At 47.9% G+C, this 16,343-nt stretch overlaps 2 protein-coding genes and 1 non-coding gene across 4 annotated transcripts in view; 1 reads left to right on the forward strand and 2 right to left on the reverse strand.

Annotated features, from left to right (window-relative positions):
* Positions 1 to 593: 593 nt before the first annotated feature.
* On the reverse strand, positions 594 to 1,421 carry LOC120854689 (60S ribosomal protein L7-like). The gene has a single exon (XM_040228916.1). The coding sequence runs from the start codon at positions 1,399 to 1,401 to the stop codon at positions 655 to 657; it is 747 nt and encodes a 248-aa protein (XP_040084850.1). The 5' UTR covers positions 1,402 to 1,421; the 3' UTR covers positions 594 to 654.
* Positions 1,422 to 6,669: 5,248 nt separating this feature from the next.
* On the forward strand, positions 6,670 to 6,741 carry TRNAW-CCA. Its single transcript has one exon. It is a non-coding gene; the product is annotated as a tRNA-Trp (tRNA).
* A 748-nt stretch (positions 6,742 to 7,489) lies between these two features.
* Positions 7,490 to 16,343, reverse strand: part of GYPC (glycophorin C (Gerbich blood group)) — a 48,975-nt gene continuing 40,121 nt past the window's right edge. For both annotated transcript variants that reach the window (XM_040228917.1, XM_040228918.1), the window contains 2 exons: positions 10,439 to 10,489; positions 7,490 to 8,185 (listed from right to left, as the gene is read on the reverse strand). In XM_040228917.1, the coding sequence (XP_040084851.1) occupies positions 7,989 to 8,185; positions 10,439 to 10,489 (248 nt within the window). In that variant the 3' untranslated portion in view covers positions 7,490 to 7,988. The remainder of the gene's footprint in view (positions 8,186 to 10,438; positions 10,490 to 16,343) is intronic.

The raw sequence follows: 16,343 nt of genomic DNA on the forward strand, positions 1-16,343 counted from the left end.
TTCTAGCTTTCTCCTCCACCCTTCCAATACTCCTCTCTTCCTTCCACACCCCCCTTCCTCCTTCTGACTGAACAGCCCTTGGAGACTCGGGGTGTGCATCAGTTCAGTTCAGTCGCTCAGTTGTGTCCGACTCTGTGACCCTCATGAATCGCAGCACGCCAGGCCTCCCTGTCCATCACCAACTACAGGAGTTCACTCAAACTCATGTCCATCACGTCGGTGATGCCATCCAGCCATCTCATCCTCGGTCGTCCCCTTCTCCTCCTGCCCCCAATCCCTCCCAGCATCAGAGTCTTTTCCAATGAGTCAACTCTTCGCATGAGGTGGCCAAAGCACTGGAGTTTCAGCTTTAGCATCAGTCCTTCCAATGAACACCCAGGACTGATCTCCTTTAGGATGGACTGGTTGGATCTTCTTGCAGTCCAAGGGACTCTCAAGAGTCTTCTCCAACACCACAGTTCAAAAGCATCAATTCTTCGGTGCTCAGCTTTCTTCGCAGTCCAACTCTCACATCCATACATGACTACTGGAAAAACCATAGCCTTGACTAGACAGACCTTTGTTGGCAAAGTAATGTCTCTGCTTTTTATTTATTTATTTTGTTTCAATTGTTTATTAATTGACCAGATTACAAAAATAATCCTGGTAGATACCTTAGTTCATCCTTCTAATAAGCCTGTTGATCTGGTCTTCCCTGTTGCCAGCATCTCCACCTTCTACAAAATGGGTGGTCTTTTTCTTCATTCCACCTCGTGGAGAAGACAATTTAAAGGACCACAGGAAGTTGTTTGCTTCTTTGAAACGTTTTCCAATGGTATAGATCTCATGAATCAGATCTTCCATGCAGATGATTCCGTATTTCCCAAGAGACTGAGCAATCAATGCGTTGTCTGTCAGGGCAATTCGTTTTTTATTGATTTTGCCATAACCACACTTGTAGATCAATGCATTTACAGACTTCAGATTTGGGTACCCCCATGCAATGTATGGCTCCAAAATTCTCAGCCTGTTAATTGATGCCTTGTTGAGCTTCACAAAGGTGCCATTGAAGATCTGCCAGAGGCGAAGGAACTGCAGTACCTTTCGAACCTTTGGGCTCACACCGTTGATACCTCTGATCCTGATGACAAACGCCAGTTTGGGTTCTGCAGGTACATAGAAGTTGCCGGCTTTTCGTGCCATCCTAGCCATTCGAATTTCAGTTCTGTACATCGGCCTGTATTCCTTGAGGTAATGCTTAGCTTTTTCATAGATAAGCTTCCTCCTTGCCTTTCGAAGCATCTTTTGGGCAAACTTCTTTCTCAGTCGCTTGATCTTAAGCTCTGTGAAATTCTTCCTCTTTTTCTTAAGGGTTTCTGGCACAGCAGGAACCTTCTTTTTCTTCTCTTCTGCACCCTCCATGGTTCTAGCCGGGAAAGAGGACGTCTCTGCTTTTTAATATGCTATCTAGGTTAGTCATAACTTTCCTTCCAAGGAGTAAGCGTTTTTAAATTTTATGGCTGCAATCACCATCTGCAGTGATTTTGGAGCCCCCCAAAATAAAGTCTGACACTGTTTCCACTGTTTCCCCATCTATTTCCCATGAAGTGATGGGACCAGATGCCATGATCTTCGTTTTCTGAATGTTGAGCTTTAAGCCAACTTTTTCACTCTCCTCTTTCACTCTCATCAGGAGGCTTTTTAGTTCCTTTTCACTTTCTGCCATAAGGGTGTGCATACTTTCTCTTATTTGCCATGATAACATCTGTTGCAGGCCCAATGCAAGGATGCTCCAGTCCCTAATAGGAGGAGGAATCAAAGATAAAGCAAGCATGCTCCCTGCCCAGTGGGAACACTATTCATTTGCACACCCATGTATATTGCATGCCACCTGCCCATGCATGTGCCCTTTCTCTCCCTAAATTTCTCTGTCCTTGTGTGGTTGCTTCAACTCTGCAGTCAACCTGTGACTGCTCCCTCCCAGATGGCATCTACATAGAGCCTCCTTGGCTAACCCAGCCTTGCAGCTTCCATGTCACTGAAATAGGAGGATGGGGAACAGTCTCTAAAAGAATGACATAACCCTTAAGGACATGACATAAACTGGTTAGAGCCAGGTAGCTCCAAGGTGGTGGCAGATTTGACTTCTAGTTGGCTGTGAACCTCATTATATGCTCATTGTAATACCTTAGCTAAATGACACACCCACAGGCATCATGACAGGTCTGAGGCTGACCATAAAAGGCCAAAAGATGGGTGTTGGCCCAATTCTTGGAAATCTCTGTCTCTTTCCCAAAACAGTTGGAATAATCCTCCTATTCATTATCCTATGAAATTACCCAGCCCATAAAAACTAACTACTCTACTTATGGGCCTCTCACCTTCTAAGGAGGGGCTTCCCAGGTGGTGCTAGTGGTAAAGAACCTGCCTGCCAATTCAGGAGACATAAGAGACATGGGTTTGACTTCTGGGTTGGGAGGATCCCCTGGAAGAGGGCATGGCAAACTAACCAAATATTCTTGCCTGGAGAATCCCATGGACAGAGGAGCCTGGTGGGCTATGGACCACCTGAGTCCATAGGGTCACAAAAAGTCAGAAATGACTGAAGCAACTTAGCACACACACACCTTTTAAGGTGGCCCATACTCCCTGGTGGCTCAGACGGTAAAGTGTCTGCCTACAATGCGGGAGATCTGGGTTCGATCCCTGGGTCGGAAAGATCCTCTGGAGAAAGAAATGGCAACCCACCCCAGTACTCTTGCCTGGAAAATCCCATGGATAGGCTACAGTCCATGGGGTCGCAAAGAGTCAGACACGACTGAGCGACTTCACCTCACCTCTCCTCATATTCTGTGGAGTGTATTTCTCCCAAGGCTGTTCTCATCTTTTGAGATGGACCGTATTCTGTCTATGGGATGTGTATTTCTCTAAATAAATCCACTTCTTGCCTATCACTTTGTCTCTCACTGAATTCTTCCTGTGATGAGACATTAAGGAACTAAGCTTCATTAAGTTCTGGGACCTGGGGTGATCTCAGTTAAAAGATGGTGGTTCTAATCCCCATCTGGGTTGTGTGGCTTCATCATTGCTTCTGCTTCCGGCTGGGCCTGGGGCCTATTGGGCTGGGGAGCAAGATGTGCTTCCATAGTTTTCCAGGACACTAGGTAGGCTAGGAGGATGAGGCTGAGGGGAGGGGACTGAGGAAGTGAGGGGACAGGAACCCAGGTCCGATGGGCCAGTTCATGAAGTTGCAGTCAGTATAGGCTTCCTGGGGCTCTGGGATGAAGGGTGATGAGCATTCCTCTTCCACACAGGCACCAGCCCTCATGGAGAACCAAGGGCTCATTTTCCCCCTGGAGCCTTTTTAAAGGAAGGCACTTCAGAAACTGAGCAGGACCCTGTGGGGTCCCTGAGCACAGATGCCTTTCTGTGTCCCCCATTTCTTGTTTATAGGGAACACACTCCAGGCTCCATGACCTTCCCTGAGTTCCAAAAACCAGGTTCAAACAGTTACTGATCACAGGAGGGAAGGGATGTGGAGACAAAGAGAGAGCAGCCAAGAGACAAGAGTGCAGCCTTGGGGCAGGGTCCTGGTGCCACCCCAAGGGATACACATAACAATATTTTTGAGCTCTTATATAGAACTAAGACCCTCAACAAATGGAATGTGAACTACTTGATGAAGCTTCTTCATTCTAGAGTGTAGGTCACAGTTTGATAACCGAGAGAACCATAGAAGCTCGTCAAGACATCACCTGAGGCCCCAGATTAAGGAGTGCAGGCCCTGTACACACTCTGACCTTTATCAACAAGTACTGTCTTGAATCATTTCTATAAAACTCCTCACTAAATCCCTCTGGATTGGGACACACAGTTTTCGAGGGCACGAGCCTGCTGTGTCTCCCTTTGCCTGGCAAAACAATAAAATTATTCTTTTCTACTTCACCAAAATTTTGTCTCCGAGATTCAATCTGACACTGGTGCACAGAGGCCAGGTTTTTGGCATCACTTGTATGTGTGGGCTCTGGGTGCTTTTTTCTGTGCCCACTGGATGGTGATCTGTGTTCATATTCCTTAAAGATGAGGCCATGTGCCCACATATTCTCAAAATCCTAAAATGATGACACAAGAAGGGATATAAGAAGTCATTTAGTGTTTCCTAAAAGTGTTCTAAGGAATTCTTGGTCCACAGTTTGCAAGAGGTATTCTGGGAAGAAATGGGGTTTCTGACCAAATACATTTGGGCAGTACTGCCTAACTCTCCCCGCCTGTCATGCATACACTGGAATACTGGAGATAAGAGGGCTTACACTAGTTTAGCTTTCTTTAAATAGACCATTTCCAAACCTATCTGCACAGAACAGCTTTTTGGTTTGGGCTGTTTATAGCCGCTTTGACAAGGTGGTGTTTGGGACATGGATACAGCCAAACCCTTTATTATACAGAAGAGAATGTGGAGGGCCAGTGAGCTTGGGTCACCCAGGGAAAGGCCTCAGTTTCAGATCAAGTCTCTCTCATCTCTGCTTCTGTTGTGACTTCCAGCTTCCTTAGATGGTGGCCATTCCTGCCTGAGCTTGGATCCCATAATTCCCCTAGGGAGAATCCTGCAAGATCTTTTTGCTGACTCCCTGTGCAGATGACTCAGCCTTAAGAAACTTGAGCTTTGGGGAGTTCCTGGTTGCCTGGTCCGCAATCTGTTACCTTGGAGCTTCATCTCTAAATTAGTGATTGCTGAGCTGCTGGGACTCTTAGAAAGACCCTCATGCAAGAAGATGGTCAGTAAGTTCACTTTAACTCATGGTTACTCCTGAGGAGCCACATCTACTTCTGCTTCATTGACTATCCTAAAGCCTTTGATTGTGTGGATCACAAAAAACTATAAAATTCTTAAAGAGATGGGAATACCAGACCACCTTTACCTATCTCCTGAGAAATCTGTATGCAGGTCAAGAAGCAATAATTAGAACCAGACATGGGAAAACTGACTGATTCAAAATTGGGAAAGGAGTATGTCAAGTCTGTATATTGTCACCCTGCTTATTTAACTTATATGCAGAGTACATCATGCAAAATGCCAGGCTGGATGAAGTACAAGCTGGAATCAGATAGCTGGGAGAAATATCAATGACCTCAGATAAGCAGATGACATCACCCTTGTGGCAGAAAGTAAAGAGGAACTAAACAGCCTCTTGATGAAGGTGAAAGGGGCGAGTGAAAAAGCTGGCTTAAAACTCAACATTCAAAAAACTAAGATCATGGCATCTGGTCCCATCGCTTCATGACAAATAGATGGGAAAACAGTGGAAACAGTGACAGACTTTACCTTCTTGGGCTCCAAAATCACTGCAGATGGCAACTGCAGCCATGAAATTAAAAGATGCTTGCTCCTTGGAAGAAAACTTATGACCAACCTAGACAGCATATTAAAAAGCAGAGCATTACTTTGCAAACAAATGTCCATCTAGTCAAAGTTATGGTTTTTACAGTAGTCATGTATGGATGTGAGAGTTGGACCATAAAGAAAGCTGAGTACCAAAGAACTGATGCTTTTGAACTGTGGTGTTGGAGAAGACTCTTGAGTCCCTTGGACTGCAAGGAGATCCAACCAGTCAATCCTAAAGGAAATCAATCTTGAATATTCACTGGAAGGACTGATGCTGAAGCTGAAGCTTTGGTCACCAGATGTGAAGAGGCTATTCAGTAGAAAAGACCCTAATGCTGGAAAAGATTAAGGGTGTGAGGAGAAGGGGACAACAGAGGATGAGATCATTGGATGGCATTACCGACTCGATGGACATGAGTTTGAACAAGCTCTGGGAGGTGGTTGAAGACAGGGAAGCCTGGTGTGCTGCAGTCTGTGAGGTCACTAAGAATTAGAAATGACTGAGCGACTGAATAACAATACTCCTGAGGAACCATTGAGAAGTGACACAGTGAGGAACTTGCATTGACTGATACATACCCATTATATAAAAGTAGTTTTGAGCACCTAACACATTTGTTCCTGCCATTGACCCCGCGAGTCCACCAGGGAGGTCAAGTGATTTGCTCAAGAACCCAGGACCAGGAAAAGAGGAGCCAGGTCCCAAACACAGGGAACGGGGGCTCTGCCACCTGCACTTCAGCCACTGGAAGCCATCATCATCAACTGTTATCATGGGAAGGATGATGTGATACTGAGATTTATAATAAATATATATTTGGTCATTCAGATAACCAAAATGTATTTCTCATATATTTTGGTCTTTGTTCACTGTTCCTGGCTTAGAGCTCCCCAAACCCTCAGAATTTCTTAAGTGTTGAGAGTGATAAAGGTGTCTTGAATAAGGTGACTTTTGGAAGCCCCTAAGGTTGTGGGCTGGTTGCCAGGGGAACCAACCATACAATTAGAGGTTTGTAACTTTTAGTATCACCCCCTTGATTTCTGGAATGCAAATGCGTCTCGAGGTTGATGGTCAGTCACCACTGATGGATTTTTTAAAATTGAAGTTTAGTTGATTTACAATGTTTTGCTAATTTCTGCTGTACAGTAAAATGATTCAGTTATATATATATATGTATATGTATATATATATATACATTTTTTTTCATATTCTTTTCCATTATGGTTTATCATAGGATAGTGAATATAGTTCTCTGTGCTATAATAAGGATCTTGTCACTTATCTATCCTATATAATAGTTTGGGCTTCCCTGGTGGCTCAGAGGTTAAAGCGTCTGCCTCCAATGCAGGAGACCTGGGTTCGATCCCTGGGTTGGGAAGATCCCCTGGAGAAATAAATGGCAACCCACTCCAGTATTCTTGCCTGGAGAATCCCATGGACGGAGGAGCCTAGTAGGCTACAGTCCACGGGGTCGCAAAGAGTCGGACACGACTGAGCGACTTCACCCTCACCATCAGTTTGCAGTGTGGGTTCAATAACCTTTTATAATAAATCAGTAATCCGAGTAAATCATGGGTAAACTGATTTTCCCAAGTTTTGTGAGCCCTTCTAGCACATTAATCGAACCCAGGGAGGGAGTACTTTGTAGCCGGCTGGTGGGAAGCACAGGTGACATCTGAGAGGAGGGTGATCCTGTGGGACAGAGGCCTGTACCTGTGGAGTCTGATTCCGTCTCTGGGTAGACAGTGTCAGAGTTGAGTTGCGTTGCCTGTTGCTGTGGGGAAGCCTTCCCACAAATGTTGGAACTGGCCTTGGGAACGCTTTTCTGATGAGGTTCACTCATATTTTTAGTAGGTCCATTCTTTCTAATACCAGGAATTTGGGAACCAACACTTCGGCCAGTGCCATAGGGTATTTCTAGAGGGACACTGCACCCCTATATTTGTTTCCTGAAGCTGTGCTCATGTGGGGAAGATGCCCACTGGTCACTGGTCCCTCCTTCCCTCATGGGGCCCAGAAGCCACCTCTATAGACTGTGTTCTCTGACAACTGCCCGGTGGAGCCCGGATCTGTGTCCCAGCATCAGCTCATGGAGTTCATCAGAGAACACAACAATCACAGTCGTGTCATTTGACTCTGAATGCTCCGTTACATTTCAAATTTATTTCCAATCATTCAGAGCTGCATCTATGAGAGACAAAGGTGCCTTGGAGCTCTGGCACCTGCTGTTGCCCCCAAATGTCAAGGGCTGACGTTTGATACCATTGTCCCCAGTCAGCATGATGACAACTCACTCCTTGCTCCCCTAGGCCACCACCCCACTCACACCCAGCAAGGACTCCCACCCCCACGCAGGTGGTAACCTGTACAGCCCAGAAGACTCAGCCCTCCTCCCTCTGGCTGAGCATCCCTGGGTCCTGGGAGAGGACTCTCCAGCTGGATTCCTCCTTCGACCCCCACCCCCACCCCCACCCCGGGTGGCACCCAGTGTCCCAGGTGAGGTGCGAGTCTTGGGCTGTGGGGGGCGCTCGAGGGCTGTTCGGTGCTGCAGGTGATGGGGCGGGAGGTGGGGCTGTCCTTCCTGGACGGGGAGGCATGGGGGGAGCTGAGTCCTGGTAAAGTCCTTCAGATAAAGTACTCCTTTTTGCTGCTGCCACCGTTGTCCTGGAGGGACGGGTCGTCCTGCAGGGCCACGTCCGCGCTCTCGGCGAACTCCGTGCCCTTGGCCTCGTTGGTGTGGTATGTGCCCTTGTGCCGGTACATGTAGTGCAGCATGAGCAGGAGGAGGCAGACCAGCACGAAGGCCATGGCCGCGATCACGCCTGCAGGAGGGGAAGCACACGACTCAGTGTGGGGGGCAGGGGCTGGACTGGGGCGAGGGAGGGGCAGGCATGCCCACGGGCGTGTGCCAGGACAGACGCGCTGCTGGACAAACACCAAGCCTAGACAGGCTGATCCTTCCTGCCTTACTGTTGCCCTGCCCAGTGCACTTGCCCCTCTGCTGTGCCTGTCTAAGTGACCCCTGACCTCCCCACTCCCTCCACTCAGCACCCTCAGACTGAGGCTGCAATCATCTCAGAACTGACCCTGTTCTGAGGCCCTCCTGGCCCACTGAGGAAGGCAGACCTCCAAGCATCATCCACGGAATTCAACTCATGCTTTTGCCTAAAACTGAGAAGTTCATGGGACTTGAAACTTTTAATTTTAAATAAGTTTAATTCCAAAGAATTAGGTGTTTTACATATAGATATAAAAGACTGAAAAAATTTATTTTATAAAGTCACACTCATTTTGTAAAACTTGGCAAATATAGAAATATAAATGGAAATGAAAATGTCCTTAATCCTTCTACTCAGAAATCACCAGTCAACAACCTGATGTCCTTCGCTTCCAAGAAGCATTCATGTTTAATCAATGTTCTCCTTCAATCTTCAGATGAATGCATATGTGCTGTCACTTCAGTCGTGTCTGACTCTGTGTAATTCAATGGACCATAGCCTGCCAGGCTCCTCTGTCTGTGGGATTCTCCAGGCAATAATACTGGAGTGGGTTGCCATGCCCTTCTCCAGAGGATCTTCCCGACTCAGGGATTGAACCTGCGTCTCTTACATCTGCATTGGCAGGCGGGTTCTTTACCACTAGTACTTCAGATGAATGGCTTCCTCTAAAACTTTGTGACACTTCGGTATTAAGAACTTGCAATCATTTTCAAACTCTTCTTACCGGAGTCCATCTGGCTGATTTGTAATTCTCCAAACACTTTTTATTTGACCATTTTCCCATGTCTTTGCAAATGTTCTGTATGCTGAAAATATTTTCCCCTCTTATCTCCCTGGTAAACTTGGATGCTGCCTTCTGAATCATGAGTCTCTACCACTTCCTCTAAGATTATCCTTCCCCTGCAGAGTGCATCACTCCATCCCTTAGTATTTCTCTTATACTTTATGAATCTGAGAGTTCTCAGTTTTAAAAGCTGGACCATCCCAACTGGGAATGGGACTCGAAGTGCATGGTGTTGGGAAGACCAGTTGAACTGGCTGTCTTCTGGGCAGGAGGAAGGAGAAGAGGTGGGGGCTGTCCACGGTGCTCTGTGCTCCTCACCCCAATCCAGTTCCCCTGTGCTCCTGGGAGGCAGGTTCTGCGGCAGGGGTCTGGTGGTGCAGTACCAGGGTTGGTCAGAAGGACCAGGTCACTCAGGGTCTTAGAGAGAGAGGATGAGTGGGGAGGATGGAAGAGTTAGGGTAGGACTAATGGGTGGCACTCTCACAGCTTGAGAAGGGGTTCAAGCTCAGGTGTTTGCTTTAAAGTGCAGAAGAAACCCTCTGCCTTGACTTAGAAGGTAGGTTTACTGAGGGAGGGGCTGGTGGAGAATACTGAGAGGCTATAGCTGAAGCCAGTCTCAGTTTTGTGGTACAATTTCCTCAACTTCCTGCTGCCTTTAGGCACTCCTGTCTGCATGATGTAAATGATATTACCTAGGAAAAAGAAGGTTCAGCTGTCCAGTGAGTAGGAGAACACCAGCGTGATTGCCTGCTTTTATCTATTTATATTTAATCATGAAGTTCCCTGAGCTATGAATGAACTAGGGGAGATGTGTGAATCAGGACACCAAAAGCTGTATCTCACAGGCTTAGTGAGTCCTGAAACAGTTTGGGGTCATAGCAGTGACCAACAAGGGCCAGTATGGGGTTCAAAGCAAGGCTGGGGCTGGCTTAGAATGGAGGGACAGGAGTGTAAGACATCGCAAGGAAGAGTGTGGCTGGAGGGAGCTGGGGAAGAAGTCAGGGAGCCTTAGTCAGCCTCCCAAACCCACCCAGCCCCGCACGTTCCTCACTTCAGTGGCTCTCCCTCCAGACTCCAACCCTGTGGATCTCGGGCCTGACAGGCCCTGATTTGGCTGTCTTGGCCCCTCATCCACCAGGATGCTGTTTTGGACATTTTCTTACAGAGACCGAGTCCCTGGCCCACCTTCTAACCACCTTTGAGGGTGGAAGGAAGTTGAGGCCATGGCAGGCCCTCCCGTGAGTCTTTCTTCTGACTCTCCTGCCTACTTGCAGGGCCCCAGGACCGCATACCTGCAATGACACCGATGTCCAAATCACTCGAGACAATCCCAGGGTCAGGCTCTGTAGACAGAACAGAAGAGCCCGAGATGAGAAAGGATGGCTACCCACACCCTGCAGTGTCTCCAATGAGCTTGTACCCTCTGCTCTCAGGTGCATTGGCCCAGGGTGCACAGGAAACTGCATGGTACATGGACAGGCCTCTGGCTGGGAGCACACAGAGCAGGGCCCAGGCTCTGCTTGGCTGCTGACCACTGCAGGAGAGCACTGTGTGAACCCTGGGGCTGTCAGACACCATTATGGCATCTCCAGGACGTGAGGGACCCCTGCTTGCACCCCTCTCGCACCTCTGACCCAGAGCCCTGCCTGTACCTGCTCACCAGACACCTGTGCAGGGTGTGATGACAGGTCCAATCGTGTTTAGTGCAGCATCACCTGCCCCTGCAGGCCTTAGCTTTTCTCATGATGATGGTAAAAACAGACCACGTGTGGGGTGTCTGCATATGTCAGTTGTTGGTTTAGCTGCTGTCCATCTAGTATACCAGGTACATGGTATATTGGGGGCTTCCCAAGAGGTGCAGTGGGAAAGAGTCTGCCTGCTAATGCAGGAGATGAACAGGAGATGAGGAGGATGAACAGGAGATTTGATCCCTGGGTCGGGAAGATCCCCTGCAGGAGGAAATGGCAACCCAGTCTAATATTCTTGCCTGGAGAATGCCGTGGATAGGAGCCTGGTAGGCTACTGTCATGGGGTTGCAAAGAGCAGGACATGACTGAACGACAGCACCACCATTTTTATTAGCCTATTTCACAGGAGGGCCACTGAGGCTCAGAGAGTGACGTGCCCACCATCACATAGCTTGTCGGTGGTCCGGCTTGAGGCCAGGACTTAGTCTGCCCTCTCTGAGGGGCCCTGTGTCTCATCTCTCTTGAAGATGCCCCTCCCAAAGATTCCTCTCTGAGACCCTACACAGTCTTCTGCATTCTTCTTCTGTGGGAGAGGCACTCTGTGTGGGACTATCCAAGTTACTGAGTGTGTTTTCCCAAAGCTCAGTGATCTGGACAGAAGGCTAGGATGTGCAGGAGAGCAGGAACCTCCCCTCTTGGAGATGAGGAGAGGAAGGACTTATTACAGCATGGAAACTTCAGTGTTCACATGGAAATCCCATGTTCCCATTACAAGGGCGCCTCCTATTAAAACAGAGAAGGCTGCTTCATAATAGTCATTTCAGTGCAGAGAGTCGCTTTAATTATAGTGTGATGAGGTCATTCTCCCCAGGGAAGCTGCCAGATGCCTCTTTCTGATAAGAAGCTGGCTGGTGGTGGGAGGAAGCAGGGGTTCCAGGTTTGAGGCCCCCAGAGAAGGGAGGGTCAGGCTGAGGGCTCTGGGGCCAGTACAGAGCCTGGAGGTGGAGGAGAGGAGAAAACAAAGCCTCAAGTCAGCAAAGAGACAGAGCAGGCGTCAGGGCGGAGAGGGAGGCACAGACAAGGGAAGGTCAAGTGGATGCTGTACTCCTCAATCCAGCATGATCAAATGCACCTTGGGACTTAGTATCTAGCACATGAAGTGAAGTGAAGTGAAGTGAAGTGAAGTGAAGTGAAGTGAAGTCGCTCAGTAGTGTCCGACTCTTTGCGACCCCGTGGACTGTAGCCTACCAGGCTCCTCCATCCATGGGATTCTCCAGGCAAGAATACTGGAGCGGGTTGCCATTTCCTTCTCCAGGGGATCTTCCTGATCCAGGGATCGAACCCAGGTCTCCAGCATTGCAGGCAGACTCATCTAGCACATAGTAGGCACTTAATAAACATTTACTGAATGTATGATTCCTAGGATAAAGGCATGCATACAAAAGAATGCATTCAGAGGCCAGCATTCTAGAACTTCCTAGATTACCGTGCCCCTCAGAGTTAAGTAAGAAAGGACAGAACCTTCCTTAAGTCAGCGTAGATGGGTATAGAAGCTCAAATACCCAAGATTGCTGTGAGGAATTTTTCAGGTGAAGGCAAGCCTTTCTTAAGTCAAGTTTGTCCAATGAAGCCAGGATTAGAAAGGACTGTTATTTCTCTTTTAAAAACAATGGACAATTGATTGCCATTTGCCAGGTAACATTCTTAACACTTAAGGTATTTTAATTCAAATAGTCCCTGTGACAATCCCATTCAGTACTAATTACTATTATTCCTTTTTTTTTCAGATTTGGAAGCTAAGCTCCAGAAAAGTGTAACTGACTTCCCTGGTTGGAGTCTCTTCTGTGTGAGCCTGAGCAGTCTCGTGTCGACACGCTTAACCCTGCAGGTCCTGCCCAGTGATGAGCCTAGGTGAGCTGGGTAAGGACCAGAGGTAAGGGCTTGGATCACTTGGGGGTGAATTTCTTGGCTTATGTGTGGAGACCAGAGATTAATTTGTTCAAGTCACACCATGTGACTGACTCCGTGGTAGTGAAACTTCAGCCTGGCCAGACCTGCCACATAGGTCAGAACAGACATAGAGGAGGATGCTTGGGCATGTCTGGGAAGGTGGGGATGGTGTAAGATGGTGGTTCTCAAAGTGTGGTCCCTAGAACAGCAGGATTTCCTGGGAGTCTGTTAGAAATGCACATTCCTAGGCTCTACATTTTTGTATCAGAAATGCTGGAGTTGGGGCCCAGGTGATTGATGCACATTCAGGGTTGAGAACTGCTGGTGTACGAGAAGGCTTTCCAGAGAGGGTTTATCAAGATGGCTCATGAAAGATGAATAGGAGTTTGCTGCACAGACAAGAGTATAAGCATTCCAGGCAGAGAGCTTAGCCCCTATAACAGTGCTCACTTCTCTCTAGTTCTCAGTTTTCTCCCCAGATAACTGCTTGCCATCCATGGCACCAAGGGTCCTAAAACCTGGGCTTTTCTCTCTTGCCTCTCGAGATGCTTCATTCAGAGTCCTCACTGGCTACCCCACCCTGTGCTGTTTCAGCTGGCAGCAAAGACACGGGATATCTGCAGAAGGCTAGTTGGAATAAGCTCAGACCCTGTGCAGGAAGTTGACAGGTTAGTATGCAACTGGATTAAGAGCCTGAAATGAAAGGTCACACATTGCTGAGGTTCAAGGGTACATATGAGCTTGGAATTAGGATCACTGTGAGCTCAGGATCTGGGGTGGGGGTTGATGGGTAACTTACAGTAGTGGGGTGGGGGGTTTATGGCAAAGCAAAGTGTTATTTATGGTCAGGTGTGGGTCTGAGATCAGAAGCAGACAATAGTCTAGTCTTGAGACTGGACAAGTATGAGTGGCCTCCCCACTTTCTGTAGAGACCCAAAGTACCCTGTGTTTTTCCTTCCTAGCTCTCCTTGAGACTGCAACGCCCTCACCAGAGATGAGGGGCTTCCCTGGTGGCTGAGCAGTAAAGAATACCCTTGCCAGTGCAGGAGGTGTGGATTCAATCTCTGAGTTGGGAAGATCCCCTGGAGAAGGAAATGGCAACCCACTCCAGTATTCATGCCTGGGAAATCCCAAGAACAGAGGAGCCTGGGGGCTACAGTCCATGGGGTCACAAAGAGTTAGACAACTGACCAACTAACACACACATGCGGTACCTAGCTCAGAATAGGTATTTATCAGTTGTAGCCACTGGCTTGATTCTGAGTCTTATTATTGATATTACTCTGGGTCCATCACCTTCAGCTGGGATACTGTTTAGGGAGCTCTGACTTCTTGTGCACACACACACCATGAGCATATCATCTGAGTCACAGTGTAAAGTGGGTTTCTTACTGAGGGTATCATTCACCATGATGTTTACAGACTGTGATTTAGACAACTAGAGAGTCTCTTGATGAGGGTGAAAGAGGAGAGTGAAAAAGCTGGCTTAAAATTCAACATTTAAAAAACCAAGATCATGGCATCTGGTCCCATCACTTCATGGCAAATAGATGGGGAAAAAATGGAAAGAGTGACAGATTTTATTTTCTTGGACTTGAAAATCACTGCAGATGGTGACTACAGCCATGGAATTAAAAGATGTTTGCTCCTTGGAATGAAAGCTATGACAAACTTAGACAACGTATTAAAAAGCAGAGCTATCACTTTGCCAACAAAAGGTGCGTCTAGTCAAAGCTATGGTTTTTCCAGTAGTCACGTATGGATGTGAGAGCTGACCATAAAGAAGGCTGAGTGCCAAAGAATTTATGCTTTTGAATTGTGGTATTGGAGAAGATTCTTGAGAGTCCCTTGAAGTGCAAGGAGATCAAGCCAACCAATCCCGAAGGAGATCAAATCAATCAATTCTAAAGGACATCAACCCTGAATGTTCATTGGATGGACTTATGCTGAAGCTGAAGCTCCAATACTTTGGCCACCTAAATCAAAGAGCTGACTCACTGGAAAAGACCCAGATGCTGGCAATGACTGAGGGGAGGAGGAGAAGGGGGTGACTGAGGATGAGATGGTTGGATGGCATTACTGACCCAGTGAACATGAATTTGAGCAAACTTCAAGAGATAGTGAAGGACAGGGAAGCCTGGAGTGCTGTAGTACATGGGGTCACAAAGAGTTAGACACGACTTAGCGACTAAACAACAACAACGACAAAAAAAAATAAACTAAACCCTTTGTCCTATAGTGTCGGGTTCAAGGGTAGCCTGATCAAGAGAGAAGCCGACAGAAGGAGAACAAAGCATGGCTGATTTCTACTTCACTTGCATCATACCTGTGAAAGCTCTTGTGGGTGATGGCTGTGGAATGGCCAAGCAGTCTGATATCTCTAGGCTTCTGAAGCCCATGTGTGGTCACCCAGCTGCAGAACTTGCCAGAGGGGGCCAGGTCAAGGGTGGGGACATCAGGTGTCTCCTGTAGCTGTGGATCCAGAGAGGAAGGGAAGGGCTGTTCCTGCCCCAGCTCTCATGTGGGGATGTCACCACTTCCCATGGAGGTGGGGTATGGGGGTAGGGATCAGGGGAAGCTGATGTTCTAGTGAATCTTGGGAATTTTCAGGGGTGGGCACAATGTTCTAGGACTAGAGAAGTGCTGACACAGGTCCTGGGGACTCAGCCTTGGGGTGAGGGTGGGGGTGGGGAGCAGGGGGAGGTCTTACTAGGCAGAAGGCACTGGGTGAAGTTGTCTCTTAGCTCTGAACAGCAAGCCAGCGAAAGGGAAGACTTTGCCTCTTTTTGTGAATTACAGATAATAAAATGCATGCCCGGAGAGCTCAAGTAAGAGGTCAAAGTCTCACAGATGGAAGGAGCAGCGCCTGTGTTGTAACCTGGGATGCCACAGCTCTAAAATGTGTTCTCTCTCCTCAGTGCCAGCTGCTGAAGTTGGAAATAGCCTTGCTCCTGCACCATATGTAATTTGGCTGCAGCCGACTCCCTGCTGATTTCCCAGGTCTGCAGGGTGGTCAGTCGCCTGTCCCCTGGTCGAAGGCAGCAGCTCTGGGAGGCAGCAGGGTGCAGAGGTGCTGCTCCTGCACGTAGGCAACATTCTCTGTTCTGCCTGGCAGCTTGGACACAACTAACAGAGCACAGCCTTGAGCGCAGCTGGATTCTCAGGGGTCCAGTGGTGTTTCTCAGGTGTCGCAGTGCTTAGGCACTGGCCCCGGGGACACAAGTTGACCCTTCTGTCACCACCAAGGGCCTCACTTCTCTTGTATTTTTCAATAAAGCTGAGCTGGGAAGTTCTTTTTCCTGCAAGGCTTTGTCTTCATAACCTCCCCACCCACTTCTAATGATTTTTCCTCCTGCTTCAGAGGTCCCGGAAGAAGCACCCCATTCCTGTTTCCCATTGCCCACCTGGTCCAGCCAAGAAAAGAATTCGCGCACAGGGCAGGGGACTCTGAGAAAAGGAAGATTATTTTAGTCTTAGAATCCTGAAAGGAAACTCGGTGTGTCTCGAAGTCTTGGGTGAATTCAAGCCATGACAACGGTGTGGATGTCAGCAATGCAGT

The sequence above is a fragment of the Oryx dammah genome, unplaced genomic scaffold, assembly GCF_014754425.2.
Source record: "Oryx dammah isolate SB20612 unplaced genomic scaffold, SCBI_Odam_1.1 HiC_scaffold_27, whole genome shotgun sequence".
In the NCBI taxonomy this organism is placed as follows: Eukaryota; Metazoa; Chordata; class Mammalia; order Artiodactyla; family Bovidae; genus Oryx; species Oryx dammah.